Here is an 18,000-nt window from a genome sequence, read left to right as displayed (position 1 = left end):
TGCTCGATTAACCGATTAAACCAGAAACCCGATTAATTGAATACCCTACTAAATACATACGTTAATTTTGGATACTGAAAGTATAACACATATGCATACGTGAAAATAATTTCGGGGAAAAAATTTAGTGCAGTTTTTGTCAGTACATGTTCACGTATGTGCCATAAACTAATAAATATTTCGTAAAAAGTGCACAGAAAAAACAAAAATTCAAATCCAATTACAAAATTCATAAAGTCAATTGAATAAAATTCAAATCCAATTACAAAAATCATAAAGTCAATTGAATATTTTATTGAAATGGGACCTATCACAAAAATCACAAAATCAAACAACAAAATTTGTAAATATTTAATTGAAAAAAAATTAATTTTTCTTATTAAAATATTTGAACTATCAGTGAAACATATTATTTGAAATTCCACATAAAATCAAACAATATTTTTAATAAAACCATACAAACAAATAATTGGTTTTGAATATTCAAACAATATTTATTATTAAATCAATTAAAATATTAATAACATTTAAATTCAAAATCAATAAAGATTTCTCATTATTAAAAAAAGTTGTTAGCATTGTTAACAATAAAATTTAAAACCAATTAAAATAATAAAATACAACTCTGATTTCAAACATGCATATGTTTGAAAATATTTTAGTCATAATTTTTTCTGTGTGGCGTATATAGAGACTGGTTTTTGAAAATCGCGGGGTTCGGGATTTGGTAAAATGGCGTTCTTTTTTTTTGGAAAATTTTCACTCCTTGTGATGGTTCAACACACCTAGAGACACATTTTGAGCACATTTTTCTGTAGTGCAACAACAGTTGAATATATTGCAAATATGATTTCAACAGTCGATTCTGCATCAAAAATTAATACAATTGAAAATTAAAATACTTCCAAAAATCCACACATTTTATAAAAAAAATTAAAAAAAAAAATTTAGTTTTTTTAAACATGCACGATGAAAAAGCATTTTAAGCTCAAAATCTGCGTCTTTAGGTGCGTTGAACCACCACAATGAGTGAACATTTTCCAAAAAAAAAAGGACGCCATTATTTTTATTTACGCAAAAACCTTCAGAAAAATTATGATACACGCAAATCAATTTTTTTAAATTAACTCTAATGTACATACTTTATTGTTATTTCTTCTTATGTAATGTACTTTTGCAAGTATTTTATGCTTTTTAGTGCCTAAAAAATTAATTGCTAAATAAAAAATTTACTTTCAATTGTAAAGACATAATTGTGTACGTTTCTTTTTTATTTACGCAAAAACCTTCAGAAAAATTATGATACCCGAAAAACAAATGAAGTTGAGCTTAACAACTTTGCTGAACTTCACTTTGCGGGCATGTAGAATGTCAAAATGCATGAAAAAGGCACACAAAAATTACAATTTCCCCTATTTATTTATGAAATATCCCGAAAACCCTGAGATTTAAAATTAAAAAATCCCGGCATTTTCGGGAACGGGATTAGAGTATACAACAAAATGGTAAATTTTTTTTGAAGCTAAAAATGCCAAAAACTTGAAAAATTTCCTCCATTACTTTGGAATTTTTAACACTAATCGATGTAGAATTTCAAGCACTACATAATACAGAAATATCGAACAACTTTTTTCGACTCAATTTTTTTTATATAAATCGTTAAAACTTTAAATTCAATTTCCCAAAAAATTTTTTTTGGACTTACGTGAAGATAACTTCGATATATTAAACGTATTTAAGTTGTATTGTATTTGGATTTTAGGAAGTGGTCATTATATGTATGCTATGGTCAATAATGGATTGATCCGAAAAAACCTTTATATAAAACTTATTTGTGGTGGAATTTGTGTGGATACCTATGTAAATCAGATATTTATGACAATTAGTAGGAGTAGGTGAAATAATGGACCGATTTGACACGCAATATACATACTAGGTGGGTCACCCGTGTATGAAGAAAAATATTAAGGGTACTCATTTAAACGCTTAAGTTTCCCATTTGTGCAAATGGGCAAATTTGCGCGACATGTTTCATGAACCCACCTTTTCAATTTTGTGCAAGTTTATACAGAAAATTTATATTTGTCAAATAAAAATACATAAATTCAACCAAAACTTTAATCATTTTTTTTCAAATTGTATAAATTTTAATTTTAAAATGTTGAATGAAGTTAAATCTTTGGAACAAACGGTGGTATACATAGTTTGGAGGACTTTGTTTATGTTCTAGCTGTTGGTTAATGTTTTCATACACAATGTCATTTAATACAATCATTCTGTTCCAAAGTTACACAATTTTCACATGCACAAAATTTTTATATTTTATTTGATTTTTATTTCTTATAAATAAAAGTAAACAAAAGCAGCTGATTCATCAAATGCACAATAAATTCAAGTTTGCGAGTCTAAATTGTCGCGCAAACTTATCGGAGTTGTGCAAACGAATTTCCATACATTTTTTGACATTTCATTTGCGAGAGTGTAAAAATGCACAGATTGCACAGTTTGCGAGGCTTTTAGGCGTTTACATGAGGACCCTTATTGTTTGTTTTTTTTATGGGCACGGCGACAAAAATGTGCAAAATTATAAATTTTTTCATGTCACTAAGTTTGGCTGCAATCGGAAATAATTTTCTGCCTCCGGTTTCATGTTGAATCTTTCAAAAGTGTAATTAAATAAAAAAGACAATATAGTATGATATCCAAGTTTGGTTGGGTGAATTCCAAAATGTATGTATGCAATGCAGTCATATCTTTATCAAGACAAAGCATGCAAACGCGTAGTTAAAATTTAAAAAAAAACTTATCATACTGCCTATTTTTACTTTTTCATACATTTTGCGATATGAAACATTATCAAAGTTTACACGGTTGCGTTAAGAATCGCTCGACTTTTTAAGGTTGCATTGCATTCATACATTTTGCAATTCACCCTTTATTCTAGGTAACTGTATTTACTTGTAAAAATAAAAATCAATTGTAATTACATATAACATATTAAATATTTAGAGAAAAAAAGTATTACAAAAATGTTTACAGAATGTTTACAGAATCAAAATAATAAGTGAAGTGTTCATTTAACGACAAAATTTTTTTTGCTATCAAATTTTGGTATTGATTCCAGTGTTGCCATTTTAACGCTTTTCGGTTATTTTATGACGCTTTTTTGGTCTCGTTACCCTTTTATTTTTCACTGCAGCCACACGATCAAGTTTTTCTTGATAGTCTTTTACATATACTGTTTGTCAAAATTTATAAAAATTGAAAGCTGTGACGTAGGCAGCACGCAACTTGAAAACAATTTTAGTACAAATTGGGCAAAAACCTGTAATCAGCTGTTTTCTTGAAAGAAAAATTGAAAACCAACTTGAATGAGAAATTGAATGCAAGTTCATTTCAATTCTTAAAAGTGTGAGTGTATTAGTAAAAAAGTGTGAGTGTATTAAAACTTGAAAGGCAAAACTTGATCGTGTAACCCCCAAGTTTATCAAATAGCCTTTGGCGCTTTTGATGCTTTTTGTTACAACCATGTCATTTTGTTACAAATCAAACTTATAAAAGAACTTACACGCAATTTACATTATGATTTTTTTTCATGTTTGCCCAGACGTCTGTTTTCATGTATGTCGATGATTGGTGGTGCGCGGGGTAGAAAAGAATGGGGGGTAAGAAAACAAACATGATTTCGGTTTTTCATGATTCTTTTTGACATTCCTCTTAACACTCATTCGTATTCTTCTTATTATGTTTTATAATTTTTCGTTTGTTGAAGTGAAAACATCATTTATATTAAAAGAGAATTTTTTTTAAAGTTAAATCATAGACAAATTAAAGTATACTTCTGACGCTAAAGTCGACACAAAGTAAAAAATGTTTAAGTTACAAGATATTGGCAGAGATTTTGCAATTATTGAACAGTTATCAATAAAATTAGTACCAAAATATCGTAATTATGATATTAATCTTATCTTTTCCATTTTTCCGGTTAATTTTATTGTTTACGTTTTTTGGATTTTTTTTTTAATTTTGTATGTCAGCACTTGTCTGTTTTTTGTTGTATATTGTATGAAAACATTTCTACATTTGCGGTGGCACCCAGTTAAAGTCGGTTCAATTTAAAACATACTTTAATTTTGACTATGGTTGCAAATTAATAAAAAGCAGGTTTTTATTTTAAAGTTGTTTTTAAAAAGAACCGACTTTAGTGTTTGACTATGATTATGGGCCAAAGGTTATTTCTTGGCATTTTAATATTAGAAAAATGTGATTTTTTTTTACTTTTGAATTGAAGTAGCCTGAGCTTTTTTCTTTAAAGTTTTTTTGTTGCAAATTAGCACATGTTTTTATAAAACAGTTAACAGTTAACCATTCTACGTAGTTATTAGGAAATTTTTGCGTGTTCTTTTGTAAGTTTGAGAGTTATTTACGTCTATGCTGAATTGGTCAAACCATGTATTTGTATGTCGAAATTTTTTCAATGGATCACGATATTTTTAATTATGAATCTAATTGAAGCCATTTACAAAAATTACATAACTTTTCGATACTTTTATAACGTCAATGTTTATTTGGCAATTTCTAATATTTTTTACGATGGATCAAGTGTGTTTCTCTTAAATGCACACCAAATTTCAAATTTTACATGAATAACCTAACTTTTCCGATAATTTAAAAACGTCCATGATTGTTTGGCCAAACCCTGTATATGTATTCCGAAATTTGTACGACTTTTTTTTTCAATCACTTATGCTATTCTTCATTTTTGGACTAAATTTCAGGATTTACATGAATAACCTAATTTGTTTGATGCTTTTACAACGTCCATGATTGTTTGGCCAAACCCTGTATTTGAACATTGAAATATTTATCGATCGGTTATTCAAAAATTTTTATGAAAAATAAAGAAGTTATGGATTTTTGGCCGTAATTGACCACCGCGCATTGCTGAAATTTTAGCAGTTTGAAGATGACAGCGAAGTTCGAAATTTGTAAATTGATTTGAAATTGGCTTAAATTAATCTAAAATTAAAATACTTAAATGTAATTTTAAGTAAAAACAAGTAAGAGTGCTATATTCGGCTATGCCGAATCTTATATACCCTTCACCTTTGTTGTGGATGCATTATTATTTTTTATAATTAGTACATATATATGTAGATATGTATGTACATTGCCCACTTTCAGCGTACAGCATCCTAAATTTATCAAGAACACAAAAAACAACAACAACGCCAAACGAAACAGAACACCAAAAGAAAAAACAAAAACAAAATACGCAAAGCAATGAAACCAACACACATCCAAACATACGTTTAATTGTATAAAAAAAACTTATATATACCCTTCTCACGAAGCTGAAGGGTATAACAACAACAACGCCAAAAGAAACAAAACACAAAAGAAAAACAAAATACGCAAAACATGCACATTCAAACATACGATTTGTTGATTTTTTGTCAAAAAAACCAACACACAACCAAACAAAAGTTTAGTTGTATAAAAAACAACAACAACTCCAAAAGAAACAAAACACAAAAAAAAACAAAATACGCAAAGCTTGCACATCCAACCATACGTTTTGTTGTTTTTTTGTCAAAGCATGCAATACATTGTGTTTTTTGATGAAATTTTCAGAGGTTGTCTCGGATTTTTGCTCATATCTCCGTTATTTATGGACGGATTTTGCTGATTTTAAATAGCAAAATTCTCGAAAGTATGTCTGACAGAATTGTTGAAGATTTGGATCCCGGAGATATCTGGGGCCTTCAGAAAATTGATTTCAACAGACAGACAGACAGACGGACAGACAGACAGACAGACAGACAGACAGACAGACAGACAGACAGACAGACAGACAGACAGACAGACAGACAGACAGACAGACAGACGGACATGGCTTAATCGACTCCGCTATCTATAAGGATCCAGAATATATATACTTTATAGGGTCGGAAATGAAAAATGTAGAAATTACAAACGGAATGACAAACTTATATATACCCTTCTCACGAAGCTGAAGGGTATAATAAACTAAATAAGTACTTAAATAAGAAGACAAAAACTGGCCATAAATCATTAATATATACAGAAAAAATTAAATAGTAAAAAACTGAACAAACGTTTAGTTTTTCTGAATATTTCTTAGGTTTTTTGCACCCATTATGACTGTAGTAGAAACCCGAATAAAAGCTTTACCTTGAACGTGCATTCAGCTTTTTACTACATACAGGAAAAATTATTATGTTACTTTAATTTAAAGCAGTTTTTTTAGTTTTTTTTTATGAGATATGAGAATAATACATGTCTTAGATTTTAGCAAAAAAAAATTCAAATATCGCCCAAAAGTTCACCGTTATTAGAGTTATTGATTCTGAGTAAAATAACGAAAAATTTATTTTCGGTCACGCCTACTTTTGGGTGGGCGGGTCTATTAAGTTTCATAATATTTTGAACACTAAAGCCCAAAAAACCCAAAAAAAGTTGGTTATTTGACTCAGAATCAAAAAGTCTAATAAAGGAGAAATTTTGGACGTGATAGGAAATGTTGCTAAACCCGACTTAAGTGATGTTTAATTTTTTTTAGTGTGAATTTATTTTTTTAACAAATATATTTCATTAATTTTAACTTACAAATACTGCTTTCAACGAAAGAAATTTAATTTGAATTCCTGTATGTAGACTTTATTGGGCTACTGTATATAGTGTTCAGCTTGTGCAAAAGTAAACGGGAGTTCAGGTTTTAACTATATTCGTTTAATTTTGGCAATACTGAACGAGAGTTTAGTTTTATATCAGATGCGTTCAATTTCTTCATCACTGAACGTAAGCTTATTATTTTACCAGCTGCGTTCAGAGAATTAAATAAAAGATTTTTTTAATATTAACAAAATTTATTCATTATATTTTACAGGCATTTTTAATACATAAATGTTTACATAAACAAATAATTCTATAAACTCACGAAACCTTTGTTGTTTTTCTATTAGAATCCTGTTATTTCTGTTGCCGTTTTAAAAAAATTTGCCAAAAATATTTTTAAAACGTCCCATTCAGATTTATTGAACGATGCGTTTAGTTTTGTTTTACTATTCTACTATGCTGAACGGCACGTTTCTATGAAGAACTTTACTGAATTTTGCATTCAGTTATGCTAAATGAGTGTACAGCGAAGAATTATTTAATTGATTTTAAATATCTGAACAAAACGTTCAGGTCGCTAGTAGGAAAGTTTGGTTTTAAACATGCTGCATTCAGAAAAACGTTTGCTTGGTCTATTACGAGCTGTACGTCGCGTAGTAAACACCAAATAAGCGTTCAGATCTTGGATATTTGAATTCGACTTTAAAAGGGCGTAGTAAATGCGCCTAGTAGCATTCAGTTTGACTATTTCTAAACGATGCGTTCAGATAATTTTTTTTTTGTGTAGGCAATATGGATATCGAATGATAGATGTTTCAAAGACCTTTGCAATGACCTTTATAACGCTATTCTAATTTTTTCACCATCAATTTTTTTATTGATATCAATTTGATACATTGTGTATCGATGGAAAATGATTGCGACTAACGGAGGGTTAATCTCGAGAACTAGATTCAATTTAAAAAAATAATGTAAATAAATTTAATGGAACTTCATTAAAATATATATTCAAAACTTCTAAAAATCCCGCACAGAAAAAAATAAAAATCATATTTGACTACAAAATACACAGATCTGAATCCAAAATTATTAAATTTTCAGCCTATAAAGATTTTTGTCTTATTGACTACGAAATATGTAACTTTTTTTTTTGTCATTTTACAGTCGATAAAAAAATTAATCAAGTCAACTAAAAAATTAATCGGACAATTTTTTATTCTCCAACAAAATTTTTTGTGAAACTAATAAACATTTTTGTTGAATTTTTGACTTATTAGTTGATAAAATAATTGGTTGCTTTGACTATGAAATTTGTTATATAATTAAAAAAAATTTGATTAAAAATTTTATTAAACCAAACATTTATTTTGTCGGATTTTACGCTAATTTTAATAAAAAATTTCATTGATTTGACAATTTTTTTTATCAAAAATGTTTTTTTTTCCACCCAAAATATTAAAAAAATACAAAATTTTGTTACAAAAATTTATTTTTTAAAAAATTATTTAAGCTATTACATAAAAATATAATTATATTTTATAATTGTAAATTTTAGGAACATAAGGATTTCATTTTTAAATATATTTTAATTGTACTTAAAATAACATATTATTTGAGAAATAATTTTTAAGTTTTTAATAATTTTAAATAGTTTTACATTATTCTTTTAAATTTAAAATTTCATTAATTACAGTGAAGACTTTTGAATATTTCTTTTCTGAATTAATTTCATAAAAAAATTGTTGCACAAAATTATAAAATAAATCGGATTCTATAGGAAACTTCAAGTTAAAAACGAAGAATGTTTTAAATAGAACATCTACTGCAGTGATTATTTGTACTATTGGATATTTTATTTCATCAAAATAAACATACATTTCTTTAATATTTGTTATTTCACCAAGAATTAACAACCTTGGTTGGATGTCACATTTTTGAAGTTTTATGAGTTTTAAATTCATATCCATTTCTTCTTTGGTTTCTGCAACTTTGGCAAACAAATCTAGCCCTGGCTTTGTCAGTAACAACTTTCTGCTGTGGTGGAAACAAATAATGTAAGAAATACAAAATTGAAAAAATCTTTGATTCTGAAATAAATAAAAAATGTAATTAATAGTTGAATGAGTGAATAAGTAATAAAATAATAACTTACCATCATCGCACGATTTTAAGTTGTTCAGCATCGTTGAAACCGAAACGTTGGTTACTTTAGTCCGAAGCATATGTAACAATTTATTTTCTGTAAAAACCCACTTGGTTTTCATATCTTTAGCTTAAGACCAAAATCTATGTCAATCTGTAAATATTTAATTCAGTTAAAAATAATCTAATTTATCGTGCAAATATTTTTAAAAAGAGTTAGCTTACTAATGTGTATCCGGAAGGTTTGATATATTCAGGCCACAATTTTAAGATCTCGGATGTAGACTTTGATTCCCTGATTTGCTGAAATGTATATTTATAACATTTTCTCCAATATAAATCCATTTCATCATTACTATAGCTTCCACTTCGAAGAAATGGATTGCAAAACTGGAATCTTTTTCTGGAACTTAAAAATAAACATAGTTTTTGGAAAAATTAATCTTACCTATTTCCTCTCGTAAGTCAGTGTCAGATTCTTCTTCGGACTTGAAAATGCCTTTTGATAGTCGTTTTAAATTAAATATCTTGTTGTAAAGTTTACCTCTTTTGCCAGTATTATAATATTCCTGAAATTGTATACATAATTAGTATTTTCAGTTTTTTTCAGTTGCTTCCATATGGGTAAGAACTTTGTCAATGAAACATTCTTTTGTAAACATCTGTTCAAACTGAAAACGTAAAGGCATTAAAGTGCCTTTAGCATTTAAGGATTTGTCAATTGAAAATACCTGTAATTCCTCTATAAGTCTTTTTTCTGTCAGATATTTTACTAACATATAGTCTGTACTTACATTTTTTAATAAACTTTTTAAGTCGTTTACTATTGGAGTTATTTCTTCGAAAGATTTATTTTCAACACAGCTTTCTAGAAAATTACAAATGGGTTCTATTATGAAATATTGAATTGATTTTTGTAAAGAAATTATGTCTGAACGACTGTAATTATTATTGGAATGTAATTTGTATTACAAATTTGGTGGCGAATTCCACAACAGTTTCAAAACATTTTGCATAACAAAAAGGTGGGATCGAAGATGGCTCATTACAAAAAGAACTATTCACGTTTAAATTCTCAGAATCAATGTAATGATTACATGTTTCTTCTTCTAACGTATTATTTAAATTTCTAGACAATTTAATTTTTTTAAATTGATTCAAAACGTGTCTCTTAAAACTGTCTTTAGATGAAAAACTTTGGTAACATTCCCCAAAATTACAAACAAAATTGATTCCAAAAGGTTTATGTTTTTTTAAATGCACAAAATATATTTCTGCGTTGTCAAATGCTTCATCACAAAAATAACCCTTAATTAAACTTACCATCTTTATCCGGCTTCCGAAGAAAAATAATAGATGTAATTAATAAATAAATTCAAGAATTATGTATATTTGTTTAAAATCACTTTTCACTTTCTATAATATAGATATATTTATTTGTTTGTTAATAAATCACTCTTTATAAAATACGGCCGTCCACATTGAAATGCAAAATAAAACTAAACACAAAAACAAAAAATGACGTTGATATTTTTACAAGTGTCTTGTTTAGACATGATCTTTCATACAGACGTTAAACAACAACAATCTTAAGCTAAAATATGATTTACCGATAACAATGTTTTTGTAATGTCTTTTCAAAGCATAGTAACACAAACTGCATGGCAACAACAACAAAAAGTACAAGAAAATACATCCAATGACAAAATTTAACGTTGATTAATCAAATTGACTAACTTTTTTATTCAAACAGATCAATTATTTTATTAAATGAATTTATCGGTTACTATTTTCCCTAAGTCAACTTTTGACTAATTATTTTATCAACTTGACAAAATTTTTAATCAATAAATTTGTTATTTACTACAAATAAAATTGTTGGCAATTTTAGAGCTCCAGTTTTTTCTGTGCGTGTTAAAAATTCGCTGTGTTGTAAAACAATAAATAGTGTTGTATCCTAAAATAAAATGTTTTTCACTTTACCTTTCTTGTATGAAATCTATTACAGTATTTATATTTTTTATTTTATAATTTTTCTTTCCAGAGAAATGTTGGTATGCCTGAAAAGAACACACATCGCTTTAGCTTTCAAAGCACAGTGCGTGTTTTAGAAAAGCGTAGATTGGCCGAAAAGTTATCCAAAGATGCGGAAATAAAAGAAGCACAACGACTCAATGAATTAGAAGCTATGAAGCGGTAATACACTCTAATAAAACTCGTAATGTGTAAACATTAATTTATATACTTTTGCCCTTTTTCAGAGTCGAAGAGGACTTTCAGAGGAAAAGAGCACCGGAAAAGGCAAACTTAAGAAACCAACTTAGGCTTCATCTCAAAGCTAACATAGAAAATGAGGAATATAGAAGTTTACCTCTTAATATAAATGATAGATATAACAATCAACATTCTCAGAATCAACACACCATATCGGACGTTAATAATAATTTATTCTGTAGAGCTGAACCGGATGGTGCTGTCTCGCCTGCTCTGGATTTCAACGGTAATCAGGATAAAGTGAGACATTCTAATTTTCCTCTAACATCCACAAAACATTCCAAGGAGCTTGAACGCTTTGACTCCGATGATGAAGAAAGTGAAACTCAAATTGCAGATTTGCGATGTACTGCATTACTAATTGAACCCTATCTTCACTCCATTATTTGAGAAGAATACAAAATTCGTATTCGGAATTTCAAGTAGTACATTAGTCACAAGGGATATTTTAATTGTAGTTTTAATTAACCATAAATTTATTTAAAATATACATATAATGTCTTGTAAGGCACTCTTAGGTATTGTTTTTTTTTCAATTATTTAACAAATTTCCACTCATATGTTGCTTATTGGGTTTTTAATTTCCCGGCCTTTTTTGATTCCCGGGAATCGGGAAATTTTTTTCTACATTCCCGGGTACCCGGCGATTCCCGAAATATATAATGATACTGTAAATTAGTAATATTGTGGGGTAATTCACAAATAGAATAAAATACTCAAAATAGTTTCAAAATTAAAAATCATAAATTTTTATTTAAGGAAAAATAATAATTAAAATAGAAATCAAAAGTTACTAAACAAATTTAAAAAGTTAAGAACAAAGTATAAAATAAAATATGTGTTACAGTAAGTGCCACAATATTACAGCCAAATCTCATATGAAAACTTAGTGTTATAATCATTATATAACAGAGCTTCGTGTTAATTAATTAAATTTAAGCTTAATTCACTAAAATCTTAATCCGTAATTAAAAAATGTCTGCCTTTCATTCCATAAATCCATTTCCAAAATCTAATTTTTTTGTTTAAATTGAATTAATTTTGAAGTTATTTAATAACAGAATTTATTCAAACTTTGATTGATTAAATTTTCGTTAATTCAAATCTACTAAAAATTGAGTTAAATTTATTTTTCTTCATTCAGTTTTGTTTTGCTTTTAATCATTTACAAAATCCATACAGATTATAAAAAAATAAATTTTACGTAAGGTTTTTTAACCCTATACCATGACCGCTATGTGTATTTCCACAATTTTCATTTGCGACCCCATAAAAAATATAAATAGGGATATAACCAAATTTTGGCCCAATCACCACGGGATAGCAAATGTTGTGTTATATACAATAACATTTTTTTTGGTCATTTGGGAATAACCCACAAAACCGATTTTTTAAAATCAAAATTTTCTCAAATTTGTATTACTTTTTTTATAGTAAAACAGCGGATTCTTTCCCGTTACCGCAAATTTTAAATATAGATTAGATCCAGGTTGGTATATTTATAAAAAAAACAAAACAACTTGAGATTTTCTAAACTTAACCGCGTATTGTGGGTGAACGTTTTTGACAACCGCAAAAAGGTAATACAATTTATTTAAATAACTTTGAGTGGTCTATTCGACCATGCTAGGGCCATTTTGATATCTGCAAAAAATTTAAAAAAGTTGAGCCCTAATGCATATAATCTGAAGTCTTATAGATAGCGAAGTAGATAAAGCGATGTTCGTATGTCTTTTTAAATTTTCATTCGAAAAACCCCAAATAAATAATATTAAATACCCACATTAAAAGCTAGCATCGCATATTTTATCGGCGGAGAGTTTTTAAAATTTGTATAGTATTAAAATGCTTTAAGCTACAGTTCTGATTTTTTTTTTTGATTGCTGGTACACAGAAAATAATTTTATTTTTTAATATTTCAAATGTACTACGGAAATACATAAGGTATTTAGGTAGGTTGTTTGTTTAACATTTTGGGAATGTCGGTGTCCGATTATTGTGTCTAGTTGTGTTTGCTATAATTGGTTAACTCTGAAAATTTCAGCCAAATTAAAGTCCCAACCAAGGCGAATTTATACAAGGTGGAGTCATTCAAACAGCTGATCACTTTTTTTTCGCTTTTTGGTTCTAACAATTGTCAAAGCTTGTTTTTATATTTAAATATCTACATATTCTAAGCTTATTAACAAAATATTTATTTTTTACATAAATTAGTAAAGCCCCCACTATTCAATTATATACACTAAATTAAGTTTTAATACATATTTGATTAATATTTCATTTTTGTTTTTTGAAATTTGTTAAGATAAGATTTTGAAAATGAAAATAGATGACATAAAGAAAAAAGTCAAAATATTTTTTTGAATTCAAGGTACGTGTTCTATGTGTTCTATGTATTGTTGAAACACTTGTGTAAAATATTAGGATCATAGCTTTTGCAATTTAATTTAAACGAATTGAAATGTGTGCGTAACTGTCGTTCTAATGAGATAAAAAGGACAAACATTGGTTACAAAATTTTAGAGACACGCCATTAACATTAACTCAGGCCACTAGAACAAGAAATGTAGGAACAGAATTAACATATTCTGAGAAATATAAAAAAAAAGATAATTTTACTTAAAATCACTGGCGTAGATAGGTGGCGGCTGGGGTGGCCAAAACCACCCGCATCTGCCCACCCCAGATAAAAATTTGGAAAGTCACAGAAAGATTTTTTTGGATTTGTACATTAATCATGGGGTTTTTGGAACCCAAAAAGTTAAAAAATATTCCAATGACAATCGTAGAACGGAGCACATGTAATGTTTGGTTTTAAAACCAGTTTACAACCTAACACAAAGGAGTCAAATACGCAAGCCATTTTGGTTCATTGTTTATCTGACAGGCTAAACTTAGTTATTGTGGATTCATGTTCACACATATGTATCATCATCGCAAACATTCTTAGCATAGTAATGACTTAAAAAGCCTAAGCCAAGCTCTTCAAATTAAACAGTATAATAATATAATAAACAGCCTTTGCACAACTAGATGGAGTTGTAGATATAAAAATTGTAAGTCAGTAATTAAAAATTACGCTGTAATTAAAAGTGATCTTGAAGATTTCAACATTAGGTAAAAGCTAAAATCTGTATTTGCCGGATTCTATTCCTTCAGTTGATTATTGGAAGTTAAATATATATAATCCAGTAATAGATAGCATAATTTTTAATATCGAATACCGATTCCAAAACATTCCATTACCTAAAGCTGTTAACAATTTCTTTAAATTAGATTTGGATGGCGCCGATGAACTCATTATTAATTACATGTTTTGCATGATAATTGATATGATAAAATCCAAAATTGACAATAATATCTCTCCATGCATTTACATACTTTTACAAGTGGCAATAAGCCTTACTATCAGTTCTGCTAGTTGCGAAAGAAGTTTCTCAGCTATTCGTAGAATAAAACAATGGTTACGTAGTGCAATGCTTCAGGAACGATTTTCAAATTTAGCAGTTTTTTTTTCAACTCAATTCATTATTTATAATAATATTTGTACAAAGGCGTATATATATATATATATATACTAGCTGAACCCGGTCCGCGTTGCTGGCCCTTACAATAATTCTGTTTTATATTGCATCTCGATTTGAATATACAGTGTCGGACAAAAAAAAGCACGGACTCCCCCGACCTGACATCGCACCCGAAACACTGAGGTGGTCATTTGACAAAGTTGTAGCAGATATCTATAAGTACAGTGGCATGATATACCCTTAAAAAAAGTAACGGATGTATTTAAGGCAAATGGGATATTATATTTATGAATTCATCTTAAGGACAGGGGATATATGTTTCTTTTTTTTTATTTACTCGGGAGCAAACCACATACAAAACATGAATTTTCCAAATGTAAGCCAGCAATAGTCAACGATTGGCCTTATGCTTTGTCGTTGGAAATCTTTGGTATGCGTGAAATCATTACGTATTCGCATTTTAATATGCCACCGATGATTGTTGCCTCAATTAAATTTGGTGAACATTTTTTGATGGTCAATCGTGTTCCGTTGCATAATTTTGGCGGGTTTATGCGGAGAAACATTATCTGTGATTCAACCTTCAATGTTTCAGTAGCATAATTGAGGCTTGTTCTTCGTTCATTACTGTGTCAATCGATTTGTATTTCATTGTTTCGCCAGTCAGTTGTAATTAATTCGCTCATTGAGCTTGTTGACATCAACATTTTTTGGTACCAAAATTGGACGTTCCCACAGCCAATCCGAATTTTAGTAGTTGGTTGTAAGACTTGTGAATACCTTGTCGACAACTGATTGAATATTCATTTGTATTTGGCAGAAGTTCGGCGGGAACGAAATCAGATTTGTCGACGTTGTTTACTATACTTAGAGTTGCCAGACGGGCTTGATTTGGCTTGATTGTCAAGCTTTTTCAATGCCAAGATTGAAAGATAAAAAGGAATTTTAGAAATTTTTCCATCAAATTAATTTGCCAAGTCAAAAACATAGGCGGATTTTGTTTATTTTTCAAACTTTTGACAACTAAAAATATTTTTCTATTGAAAATACAAAAATTTTACGTAGAGTTAGCTTTTCAAAAATTATAAATTCCTTATACAAAATTGTTATGAAAATTGTAGAAATTTTCAGCAGTACATATTTACTTACATTAATTCTCAATGTATCGACAAACTGCCTGTTACTAAATGTCGACATAAAATTATAAGGCCGCTAAACTGTCCGTTAACAATTTTGGTTTTCTCAATATACCGACAAAAAACATTATTTTCAGATGGCAATACCAAATACATGTGGCAAAATAAACTGATTTTTGTCTAAGCTGGCAATGCTTCTCATTTATTTCCCCTTTTTCGTTGTTAGTGTTGCTTTCAATTAGGATAAAATATTCGTTAATTTTCTTTTTTTCATTGATTATTTTTAGTAATAATAAATTTTTGAAGATAACAAAGTAAATTATATTAAGCTAAAATGTATTAATGTACAAACTTTATATACATAGTTTATTTCAATTACAGGCAAATCCCGGTATAATGAAAGATATGTTGTCAGGCCCATTCGTTAAACTGAAAAATTCGTAATATCGAGATGTTTTTTTTTAATTTTGGACCACTTTTTCTGTATTGAAATTTAACTAAACGGCGTTTGATCCCTAGGTTGGATGAGGTGTGTGACATTAGGAGGAATGAATATCGTCTGGAGGCTGGCTTGGTGCATTATCCACGATTAATAAAGCCTTCATTGTAAGAGATTTCGATTCTGAAAATTATTCTACTTGTAGAAAATTAAACTCAGGGATAAACATTTAAAAAAACAAATTTGAAGATTCTAGATTCCACTTAATTTGTGTGAAGATAATTTACAGGAAACGATAAAATGTTTGTTTTTATTTTCTTCAAAATGTTGAGAATTTTGTTATTCATCTAATTTTTTTACTTTTTCTTTCAATAAAATTCTTCTACGGTTCCCCATATTTAATTCACGTGAATACTCGCATTATAAGCGAAAGAAAGCTGATTTTGGATTCCCTAACTCATGTTTATGTTAACTGTTAGAATGCGAACGAAATCTTTCATTCGATATTGTGAAACAAGCAATTAAAACCACAACCATTGAAAACGGTACTGTGACGACTTATTTTTACATTATTTACTACTTTTGTTTTTTATACTTACTGTTCGTTATATGGAACGTACAATATTCAAAATGTTCGCTATATAAGATTATAAATGTTAAAAATTTTGTCGTTTGTTTTTTCTCACCATTCGTTATATCGAGCATACAATTTTTGAAACATTCGTTATAAAAGGTAGTCAATGTTACGAATTTGACCGTGCGTTAAATCGGATTTTCGTTAAAGTGAGATTCGTTATACCGGGATTTGCCTGTATTATTAAAAGTATTCGAATGAATGATGAATATTCTGTAATAAAATAAACATCATTGTTATATAATTTATTTTTATTGACATTTTGTTAAATTTTAACAAAATTTAATGAATTTCTATGTGGAAACACACAGTTATAATTCCGGAGTGGGTATATTAGATTGTGTGAACCTTCTTACACAATGTTTATACATTTTATTACTATATAGCGTTGCAGGTTAAAAGTAAATGACAAAACTGCAAATCAAACTCACTTGTGAACCTCATGTAGTTCACTGCCGGAGGAATATCAAACAAAATCATATACTATTAAAATGGAACTTATTCGCCAGCGGAGTGGAAATTGTGTTTAGCAATTGCAATAGTATCGTCTGTTATTCCAAATTTATCTTTAAAAGAATTCCTTAAAATAGGTTTAAAGTAGGGTTGAACCATTATTAAATTTCATATATTTAACAATGGTTTACTACAGGTGTTTTAAGCTAATTTTCGTTTTTGGATATACTTTTATCGAATTTAGCTTAACAACGGTTAGTAAGCATGTTGTAAGTTTTTTTGCATAAGACTGTCATTGTTTAAATTAAATCAAATGAAAAAATATATAATTTTACTTTTGTTAATTTAACTGAATTTTAAATTGTCAAGAAAAATCAAGTTTTTTTCTTTAACGTCAAGAAAAATCAAGCTTTTTCTTCTGAATGTCAAGCTTTTTACCGATTTCGATCTGGCAAGCCTAACTATACTAGTTGTACTTTCGGAAATTTTGTTTATCATCGGTTGATAATATAAAAGCACTTTTATAGTACAATGTTAACAGAGGCCTACTTGTTTTATCGAACGATATGAAAACTTGGTATGTACCGGACATGTTACGCCAAATCATTCGCTTCAGAGTACACCACTGTGAATTAAAATTTTTAGAATGATGTTAAGCAACGAAATTAAAATTAGCATTGTTTGATCGTTGGGAATGAAAAAAAACATTTATTTCTCGAATGAAAAAATATAAATATTTTTTGCCAATTTTTTTTT

The 18,000-nt window shown here is 28.6% G+C and overlaps 1 protein-coding gene across 1 annotated transcript in view; it reads left to right on the top strand.

The window, feature by feature from the left end:
• Nucleotides 1-11,572, top strand: part of LOC135962822 (uncharacterized) — a 31,816-nt gene extending 20,244 nt beyond the window's left edge. The window contains exons 3-4 of the mRNA XM_065514719.1: nt 10,826-10,977; nt 11,043-11,572. Of these exons, the coding sequence (XP_065370791.1) occupies nt 10,826-10,977; nt 11,043-11,445 (555 nt within the window). The 3' untranslated portion in view covers nt 11,446-11,572. The remainder of the gene's footprint in view (nt 1-10,825; nt 10,978-11,042) is intronic.
• Nucleotides 11,573-18,000: the final 6,428 nt, after the last annotated feature.

The sequence above is a fragment of the Calliphora vicina genome, chromosome X (genome assembly GCF_958450345.1).
Source record: "Calliphora vicina chromosome X, idCalVici1.1, whole genome shotgun sequence".
Taxonomy (NCBI): Eukaryota; Metazoa; Arthropoda; class Insecta; order Diptera; family Calliphoridae; genus Calliphora; species Calliphora vicina.
Note: the sequence above shows the minus strand (reverse complement) of the source record. Positions and strands in the feature narration are given on the sequence as shown.